General features: G+C 40.7%; 1 protein-coding gene across 1 annotated transcript in view; it reads left to right on the top strand.

Moving 5' to 3' along the window:
• The first annotated feature begins 660 nt into the window (after nucleotides 1–660).
• Nucleotides 661–10,548, top strand: part of SND1 (staphylococcal nuclease and tudor domain containing 1) — a 657,386-nt gene continuing 647,498 nt past the window's right edge. The window contains exon 1 of the mRNA XM_085884182.1: nucleotides 661–817. Coding sequence (XP_085740308.1) covers nucleotides 665–817 — 153 coding nt within the window. The 5' untranslated portion in view covers nucleotides 661–664. The remainder of the gene's footprint in view (nucleotides 818–10,548) is intronic.

The following is a 10,548-nucleotide window of genomic DNA, read 5'->3' as shown; positions in this document are numbered from 1 at the left end:
TTCCTGCTATTTCAGTGTAATTCAACTGCAAAGCAGATTTTGTTTTTGAGGAATCTCTCCTGCACGATAGGTGAAAGGGAGGGAGCTTCTTTCACCAATTCACATTGCCCTATGGAGTTGGAGTTTGAAGTTTCATGGCAAGAAAAATGCTTTTCTGGTTGGAGACTTCTCCGGCAGATTAAGAGATCAATATAATGGAAAGTGCTGGCATGCTTGATTGATCCAACTGAGATTGATAACGTGTGGGATCTTCAAAACGACATTTGGCAAATGCGATTACGTTTTCAGCCTTGTTTATGACCTTGAAGTACCTTTGTTGAAGGAGTTTCCTAATTACCCCATTTGAGTTGTTACAAACAAATATTTTCCGTGGATTGATCGATTGTTCCAAAAGTGTCCGAACCCTTCAGAAAAAATCCCCCCAAACCCCTACTCTTCACATTTATATTGTTTGACTTATTGATTGTAACACAAATATAGTTATCACAAGTGTTCCTTTTGATGTGACACTGTACTTCATTGATTCACCGACTGGAAATACCACATTGTGGTGTGTGCTTGCATTAACATGTTGGATTACCTGATCGGAAATATATATATATATATATATATACATTTTTTTTACTTTCACTCTTACCGATTGCCCATCTTTCCTCAGTGTCCGATGACAAAGCGTGACACCGATGGTGTGGAGATTTTGGAGCCTTTTGCGGCTGAGGCAAAGTTCTTCACAGAGTCACGACTCCTTCAGCGTGATGTGCAGATTGTTCTGGAAGGTGTCTCCAACCAGAATCTGCTGGGTACCATCATGCACCCTGTGAGTCTTGTATGCTTTGGCACAGTGGATCCTGAATGTGAGATTTTTCTGATGAGGTTTTGGTCTGCCATTCAACAAACAATATTCCACGTTCTGCCTGAATGTGGTTATGGAATCTCCTATTCTGAGTTTTATGATGTCCATTTGAAATGGTGTCACAGGGATTGAAAAGAAAACAAAACAAGAAGTCCAACTCAAAATGGAATGTTTAATCTGCTCCTTATCTCATTAATTGGTCTCAGAATAGCCTTATCTTGCATATATTTCTTCTTCCATCACTCGCTATTTGGATTATATTCCTTCTCTCACCATTGTTTTTACTGTCCTCCTTAAACCAGCTTTTTCTCGATCGTTTACATCTGTATTCTTTACATACACAACCCCTCTCTTAGCTCATTTTTCTTTTTTCTTTTCTTTTCCTTTGTCGGCATTCATTAATCCATTATCGTTCCTTTTGAAGCCATTTATTAATTTATCATGTTGGCATAATAAGTGGTTCTGTAAGGTGCTTTGCTGGACCTTTGTTTTTACTGTGCAAAGGGATACTTTTCCCTCTGAGGTGCAATAACACTGAAAATTGACTATGACAGCATCTAAATGTTTCTAATTGATGTGAAGGGGTAAGTATTTGTTCAGTTATTTGATTTTTTTCAGTTTGTAGAATATATTGCATCTGGGGTGTCGGTGTCGCTCACTTGGTCGTGTGCGCATAATTAAGGTGTTGAATTTGGGTGAGATATCTTGCCGGGTCAGAACAACCTATAAATTGTTGGGATGCAGTGTCAGTAGGAGATGCTGCATCTTGAAGCTTCTTTTGGATTAAAACCAAAGTTGGTTGGCTCGTTCACATTTAGGTGTCTTTCAAAAAGATTCGGGCATGGCGTTGTGTGTGGGTATGCTGATCAAATGACTGCTTGAGGTTCGCTGTGTATTTTTCACTGCATGTACTCTATGGAATGCTTCAATGTGGACAGAATTGTGGAAATGTCGGAAAGATGAAGGGTTAATGCCAAAACGTCAACTTCTCCTTGTTGGTTCACGAGTCAGTAAGTGACCACTATATTTGTTATGGGTGTGTCTGTCTGGCTGTCTGTCTGTCTGTCCCGAGCATAGCTCCGTGGGTTTTGATCCGATCCTGATAAAATTTGGGTGGGAGGTTTATATCATGATCTAGTTGTGTTTTCCTGACAATGGGCGTGCTGCGCCCATTATGGGTGGAGCCACACCCAAAAAACATGTATGTTTTTAGGGGGTAGCCGATTTCAAGTTACATCTTCTCCGAGGGGGTTTGTCGAATCTGGCAGGGGTTTCGGTATTTGGTTTGCCCAATGGCACCTGCATAGCCCCACGGAGCTCGATTTTTTTTTTTTCATTTTCGTCCCAAGGTCAAGGTCACAAGGTCATGAACTTAGAAAATGTCAAAAAATCAATAAATTGGGCATCGAGCTCCTCGGGTTTTCAACTGTTTCGAATGAAAGTTGGTATGCAAGTAGTGCTCTTCGAGTACTCCAACTTTCATCATTTACGTTTTTCCCGATTCCTGCCAGTTTGCCCGTGGCGTCCCCTCGAAGGTCAAAAAATAATATAGGCGATCTGTGTACATTGCTCGTGAACCATCGCCGTCTCCATACTTGTTTCCCATTGCAGTTGTTGTACATCAATCTACATTGATAACTTGTACCTACCAGTCAAGTCTCTTCAAATAAGCTTTTCCTTTTAAACCCTCCAAATACCAAAAAACCCACTTTTTAACTCGCCTATAATTTTGACTGATGTGACCATTGGAGTTGGAGGGGGGTAAGTTAAAATTTCTGTTATTCTTTTTGGTGTTTTAAGGGCTTTTAAAGGGGGGTGGGGGGAGGAGAAATCTTCTTTGAAGAGACTTTATAAGTTATTACAGCACGTGCGCTGTATACAATTGCACCGAGTTTGAAATGTCCCCCCCCCCCCCACGTGCCTCAAGTGAGCCAATGACGGCCGTCCGGTAGATGGCAGTGCGTAACCTAGACGGAAATTGTGACAATTGATGGAAATCCCGAGTATTTCAATGGAAATTTGTGAAACTAATGTGTTTTATATGTGAAAACCATTGAATTTATTGCTTGACGAAAAAAAAACAATAAACGCTCCCCTCTCATGTACGAACGGACGAAAGACGTCATTTCCGCCCACCATGGCATTTCGTGCCGAACGCTGAAAGCTGAGTTCTTCTTCTGCCATCATTCTCTTTAATATTAGCCATAAACAAGTGTTTCGTCATGCATTAGTCGTTGAAATTTACTTACAATTCTGGCAGATATTGGTGGCAAAGTGATAAGTGGTTCGTTCAACCAGGGACATCCTGAATTAATTACATAACTTTGTACTGTACACTCAAAATATGCAAATATTAAATATGCATAAATTCAAAATGTGTTCGTCTATATATATATATATATATATATATATATATATATATATATATATATATATATATATATATATATATATATATATATATATATATATATATAGTTGAAAGTGTGTCTGTGTGTTTCTCTGTGACCTATGCACGCAAAAAGTACTGGACTGATCCTCACCAAACTTCACATGCTGACAGAACATGTACTCGGGAGTGTCCCGATGTAAAAGAATTGTACTTCTGACTTCCGGTTTCCGAATTATGACATAATCACCTGATTTTGTAACGTTAATTTTTCAAGTTCAGCCGATTGTCATGGGGCCAACGCCATATACAATATATCTAACATATGATTTTAAGTTTTTGTTTGTCTGTTTGTCTGCACGCGCTAATCTCCTGAAAGGTGAAATATAGGAGCTAACCACTGAAACAAAAAATGTCAGGATGGGCCACGCGAAGGTTATAGGTTATGTGGCAAGGCCCCTCGGCCAGGGGGGGGGTGGGAAATGGGGTGTGTTTCCCCCTCACCAACCCCCTTAGCCTATGACTGCCATGGCCCAATAGGGAACTGATACTGTGCTCGCGTCAGACATATGTATAGAAGATTAAATTCATTCAAAAAGAACCCGGGCAGCGCCGGGTGCATTCACCTAGTATTTTATATAATAACAATATAACTAATATTATGTAGTTGGTGTAACCACTATGTTTCAATGTTTTGTTCAACAAATATTTTAGCTTTGCTTTCATCTTTTCATCAGCAAAGCTTACATTTTACTCATAATTTGTTTGTCTGTACATTAACTTTATGATTATTATTATTTTTTTTACATCATTCTTTTGCGGCCCCCTGCCACGCTGTATCGAACGATTTCATTCCTTCTGTTATATATCAATGTGCTTATCACAATAATAACAAGATTTTTACATTTCAAATATTAAGTACGTTTTTTAATTGTTTTTCAACTGAAAAAGCATAAATTGCATATTTTAACATTTGTGTACTCATTTGCTTCACCATACGCGCTGTATTGAAGGATTTCACTTGTTTGGCGATAGAATGATCACGACTGTTCACGACAATCAACGTCTTGTTGATTTCTTCCATCGAGTAGTATTTTGTGCATTTGTTTTGGTTGGGTGTGCCTTTTATTTGTCGACAAGGAATAATGGATGCCAATTTCCCGTAAGTATGTATGTACAGTGGGGAGAAGAAGTATTTGATACACTGCCGATTTTGCAGGTTTTCCCACTTCCAAAGCAAGTAGAGGTCTGTAATTTTTATCATCGGTACACTTCAACTGTGAAAGACGGAATCTAAAACAAAAATCCTGAAAATCACATTGTATGATTTTAAAATCATTAATTTGCATTTTATTGCATGAAATAAGTATTTGATCACCTCCCAACCAGTAAGAATTCCGGCTCTCACAGACCTGTTAGTTTTGTCTTTAAGAAGTCCTTCCATTCTCCACTCATTACCTGTATTAACTGCACCAGTTTGAACTCGTTATCTGCATAAAAGACAGCTGTCCACATTCAATCAATCAGACTCCAACCTCTACACAATGGGCAAGACCAGAGAGCTGTCGAAGGACATCGGGGACAAAATTGTAGACTTGCACAAGGCTGGGATGGGCTACAGGACAATAGGCAAGCAGCTTGGTGAGAAGGCAACAACTGTTGGCGCAATTATTAGAAAATGAAAGAAGTTCAAGAGAACAGTCAATCTCCCTCAGTCTGGGGCTCCATGCAAGATCTCACCTCGTGGAGCATCAATGATCATGAGAAAGGTGAGGGATCAGCCCAGCATGACACGGCAGGACCTGGTCAATGACCTGAAGAGAGCTGGGACCACAGTTTCAAAATAAACCATCAGTAACACACTACGCCGTCATGGATTAAAATCCTGCAGCGCACGCAAGGTCCCTCTGCTCAAGCCAGCGCATGTCCAGGCCTGTCTGAAATTTGCCAATGACCATCTGGATGATCCAGACAGGAATGGGAGAAGGTCATGTGGTCTGATGAGACCAAAATAGAGCTTTTTGGTTTAAACTCCACTTGCCGTGTTTGGAGGAAGAAGAAGGATGAGTACAACCCCAAGAACACCATCCCAACCGTGAAGCATGGAGGTGGAAACATCATAATTTGGGGATGCTTTTCTGCAAAAGGGACAGGACGACTGCACCATATTGAGGGGAGGATGGATGGGGCCATGTATCACGAGATCTTGGCCAACAACCTCCTTCCCTCAACAAGAGCATTGAAGATGGGGCATGGCTGGGTCTTCCCGCATGACAACGACCCGAAACACAGCCAGGGCAACTAAGGAGTGGCTCCGTAAGAAGCATCTCAAGGTCCTGGAGTGACCTCGCCAGTTTCCAGACCTGAACCCAATAGAAAATCTTTGGAGGGAGCTGAAAGTCTGTGTTACCCAGCGACAGCCCCGAAACCTGAAGGATCTGGAGAAGATCTGTATGGAGGAGTGGGCCAAAATCCCTGCTGCAGTCTGTGCAAACCTGGTTAAGAACTATAGGAAACGTCTGATCTCTGCAATTGCAAACAAAGGTTTCTGTACCAAATATTAAATTCTGTTTGTCTGATGTATCAAATACTTATTTCATGCAATAAAATGCAAATTAATTATTTAAAAATCATACAATGTGATTTTCTAGATTTTTATTTTTAGAAACTATCTTTCACAGTTGAAGTATACCTATGATAAAAATTTCAGACCTCCACGTGCTTTGTAAGTGGGAAAACCTGCAAAATCGGCAGTGTATCAAATACTTGTTCTCCCTACTGTATGTATGTATCCACCCATCCATCCATTGGGACCGTACTCTGTGCAGAGCGTCGGTGCTGCCAAAGCAGTCTCTTTGGCTGTTGGGCGCAATCCTGGATGGGTCGCCACTCCGACACAGGATACCAGCATGCTGGCACTCATTTTGCCGACCCTGGAAGGATGACAGGCAGAGTCAACCCCACCTGGTATTAATTCAACAGCTGAGTGGGATTTGAACTCGGGATCCTAGGATCCCAAGCCCACTACCCCAACCATTAAGCCAGCACCTGGCAATTATGCATGTATGCTTGCCACTTATTCCACTGAAGAACTCCTTCAAATCATTAATGTCCACCAACAAATACAGGTGGACTTGTCCCCTGCTTAACGTCCTACCGAGGGTTGCCACACTTATTGGTGCAATTCTATGCCTTATGAAATGGTAATCCAATGGCTTTGTTCTTGGGTCAAGATCAAACCCAGACCAGGTTACTATGAGACAAGTGAATCAACTCTGTGCCATCTTGTCTTGCTGTAATTGCCACATTCATTTTTTGCAAAATAATTGTGCATTTGCCAACATTGAGATAAACTTTGCCAACCTATTTTGTTTCCAGCAAAATACAATGCATTCGTCAAAATGTCATGACACTTACGAAAATTGCTGCAAAATAAATGCTGTGTGTGTTCGTGTGTTTGTGCGTGCGTGGGTATGCGTGCTTGAGACATGAAAATGTATATGCATATAAATTTATTTTATTTTGGCATCAGCTGAATGTGAATGTTGCAAAACAATTTAACTTTGCACTGTTCATTTGTTTATTTTGGGAGTTATCTTTTTTAAAATTTATTCCACACATCAGTTCTGTCTCTTTTAACGATATTTTTTATTGTTCCATCATCTCAGCCAAATTCCATCTCACTTATCAAAATAGAAGTTGATGGATTTTTAGCTCACTTGGAATGTAGTTCCGGGGAGCTTACGTGATGACGCGTCGTCCATCTGTCCGTCCATCCACAAACATTTGCAACTTCTCTGAAATTACACACACTATTTTGATGAAACTTCACCACAATCTTCACCACCCGGTACGTACCAAAGACCTTCTCTTGAATTTTAACTCTTTTAATGATTGCATAAATATTGCACAATTTATTTTTAGTCGGTTTTTTAGTCTCACCCACCAATTTGCTGATATGTGCAAAATAGCTCGATGATTGTTTTTTTTTTGTATGCAGCCTGTGGCTGCTGGTTGCATCATTTCTGGAAGTGCGTCTGTGCCGCTGATGTAGTGCCCTGTTACCAGTAAGCTGGTACTCCTCTTGCCGACTTTGGAAGGATGACAGGCTGAGTCAACCCACCTGGTGTTATTTCAATGTCACGACAGGGTCTCAAACTCAAGACCTGAAGATCTTAGGGAAGCCAACACCAGACTTATCCCCACAGTGTCATTCACAAAGAGGGGGCGACCTCTTGCCAGCACCGTGGCCGAAATCCTGCCCGAAATACTGCTTGGAAAACAATGGCAAACCACCCAGTATAACCCTTTCTCTGGAAGTTGCTTCGTTGGCACCGACGCTCTGAGACAGAGTATGAGGATTATCACAAATTTGAACAAACCATGTCGGCATTGTTAATAACAGTAACCTATATTGAAAGTCTTTGAACAAAGGTAACAGTGCAAGGTGGTTATATAATTGAAGAAAAACCTCCATTTAGTATTTGACCTAAAAAATAACGTTTCATAATAAACTTCAATAAACATTCATTTTACTTTCGATGGACTCGATGACATTCGTTCAGTGTTGGAGTTTGGCATTTCAACCCCCGGGCAATTTATGAGTTGTATGAAAGATTTTAAATATGGTGTTTGTTGCCTCCTTACTTGACGCTCGACATTTAAAAACGAGAGAGCACGGACAAATATAGAGAGTGGGAGAGGGAGAGAAGAGAGGGTGATGGGGAGGAAGAGGGGAGGGATGGAGAGAGAGAGGAAGGGGATTGGGAGGAGGTGGAAGAAGTTTCCTTCTGTTTCATTCCTGTCCATCCAATCCTTCCCCATCCCATTAATTGTCCAAGTTGTCTTCTTCTCTTTTGTCTTCTTCTCTTTTGAATTGTCTTCTTCTCTTTTGTCCTTAACTCCACTGTTTGTGTCTTTTCCCATCTCTCTGCTGCTCATTTTGTCCTGTTGGGTCCTGATCCATTTGGTGTTCTAGCTCTTCCATGAGCCTTGACTCAATATACCAAAAAAAAAAACTGTCATAGGTTGGCATCCATTGTACAGGCTTCATGGGCTGAATGGTCTCTCTCTGTATTTAAGTTCCTTGGATTGAAGTCATCTATTACATATTGCGAACCTTAGAGTCTGTCTGTGTGTTTATGTGTGTCCTGTTTATGGTGGCCGCTTCTTGTACTACATTTGAAAAGCTCAACATTCACTCATTTTTGAGGTTACTGGAGAACAGGCATGAATAATGTTGATGTCAAATTTTATTTCGCAATCAGCAAATTTCGCCCTCTTTTTTTTTTAGACAAATCGAACCTCTGCTGCCCGATGTTGCAGGTCACCATTTGACAGTGTGCAGAATAAGTATCTGAGCTTTGGCTCTACGTGAAACCAAGAGTGCAATGTCGCAATTAACCTTTTTAAAGTCCATGAAATAATTTAAATTGATGGATTAACTTAAACTTTTCCTGTCACTGGGGATGGGTACCTTTGCTTTCTTTTCCCTTCACTTGGGACGGATACTCTTCCTCGTGATGCATAATTTCTAAATGAGAGAGTTGGATCAATGATGCACACGGGGTGGGGTGGGGGGGGGGGAGTTGAGCACCCAACATCGTACTGCTTGCAAAAACAGGAAATATATTGAATTGATTTTGATGAAACAAATGAAAGACCCTTCCATTCACAGGACATATTTTCCATTCATAAGTCGGCCAAAGCAATTTTTCAGTCGGCATGGGCATCCCAATAGGAATATCAAGTTGGAAAAAAAAACAAACAAACAAAAAAAACATTTTCACCTGGTCAACGTTTTGAGACTGTCATGGTATAATTGCATATTTCCTTTGACAGACTGTTACAATGACCCGTAGAAGACTTCGGCTCAGCGATAGCAAATTATTGGGTTGAACAATGCTGCAATCTTACACAGTAAAATTGGACGTCAACTTGGGTTACATAGGACTGTTATCATCTGATTGGTCCACAAGCACCAACATACTGATGATTTTAATGTCGGCCTCAATGTGGATGACCCATGGTAACCTCGAACATAGAAAATGTTGCTCTAATCAGGCTTGTCACATGTATTCATTTTGCCACAAGCACAGTATTATGGTGTAAATGAAATCTCACTCAGAGGTTATCCACAAGAACTGGCTTCCTGCTGCAGGCTCTGAAGCCTGTAGACCGATAAGATGCCCTCTTTCACCCGAGAACACAAAGCAGCCCATTTGACAGTCTGGTCATGTCAACACCGGAATCGTGCATCCTTGAAGAAGATTCATTGGTCTGACAAGTCTTACTCCTGCACCTGACTGCTGGTATAACTTAAGTTTGGAGATAACCTAACATGGCCGACACACTAAAGAACATTACAGAGTTCATCCTGTTTTGTGACAGAATCGTTATGTGGCTGCCTGTTACGATTGAAGCTTGACCATGTTACTGTCCAGCGTAACCTAAAGGGCAAAAAATACCATCCAGAGGCATTTTGTAACGTGTTGTTCCACATTTTGACAATCACGTACTTCTCACAATTCCGGTAGACATGGATGACAGTGCCAGACCCGATCGTTTTTGTGGAGTTACCAACATGTTGTGAAACAGTCATCACAACATTGCTTTGGCGAGCAATAAGTTTTGATTTAAATATAATGGAGCATGATTGAGACATTCTTGGTTGTATGATTATGAAAGCACACTCTCCTGTGCAGACTCTAACACAGTTTGAGGCTGCTTTGCACCAGTATTGGCAACTGTTCCCTTTGGATTCTCTCTGGTCACTTTGTCAGGGGATGAGGACGAGCATTACAACAGTCATTCATTTTACTGGTGCTTCCCCAACCCGTGTGTGCCCACATTGTTGACCTTTTTAGACATTCATTCCGTTGTCACATCATTGGACATTGTTATTCGCTGGGCTTGAGTTTGACACCACAGGATGTGTTGCCATCGCCCCATTCCAAAGTTGGTGTGTTTTTCTTCGTGTTAAACAGTGCCATCCATGACAGACATCCTAATTTTTATTTTTAATTTCTAATTTTTAAAGACATCGTAATTTTGATTCAAAAAAAAATTCAGTTTATGATCAAGAAACAACTTAATTTAAATCGAATGTTATATCTTGAACACGAATTGGAAGACGTTTTCCATTTAACCGGACTTAGGTTCTAAATTTGTCCTGAATGTACATGTGCAGAGAGGAGTGAGATATTTTTATTGTCTGCCTGAATTGCAGTGAAACAAAATTGAAAGTCATTCCAAACAAGAAACTTATTATTTTAAAGGATGTCATAAAGGAAACACACAATAGGCA

Source organism: Eptatretus burgeri, chromosome 6 (genome assembly GCF_056783735.1).
Source record: "Eptatretus burgeri isolate ZD-2024b chromosome 6, Ebu_testis_v1, whole genome shotgun sequence".
Classification (NCBI taxonomy): domain Eukaryota; kingdom Metazoa; phylum Chordata; class Myxini; order Myxiniformes; family Myxinidae; genus Eptatretus; species Eptatretus burgeri.
This window is presented reverse-complemented; position numbering and strand designations above follow the sequence as displayed.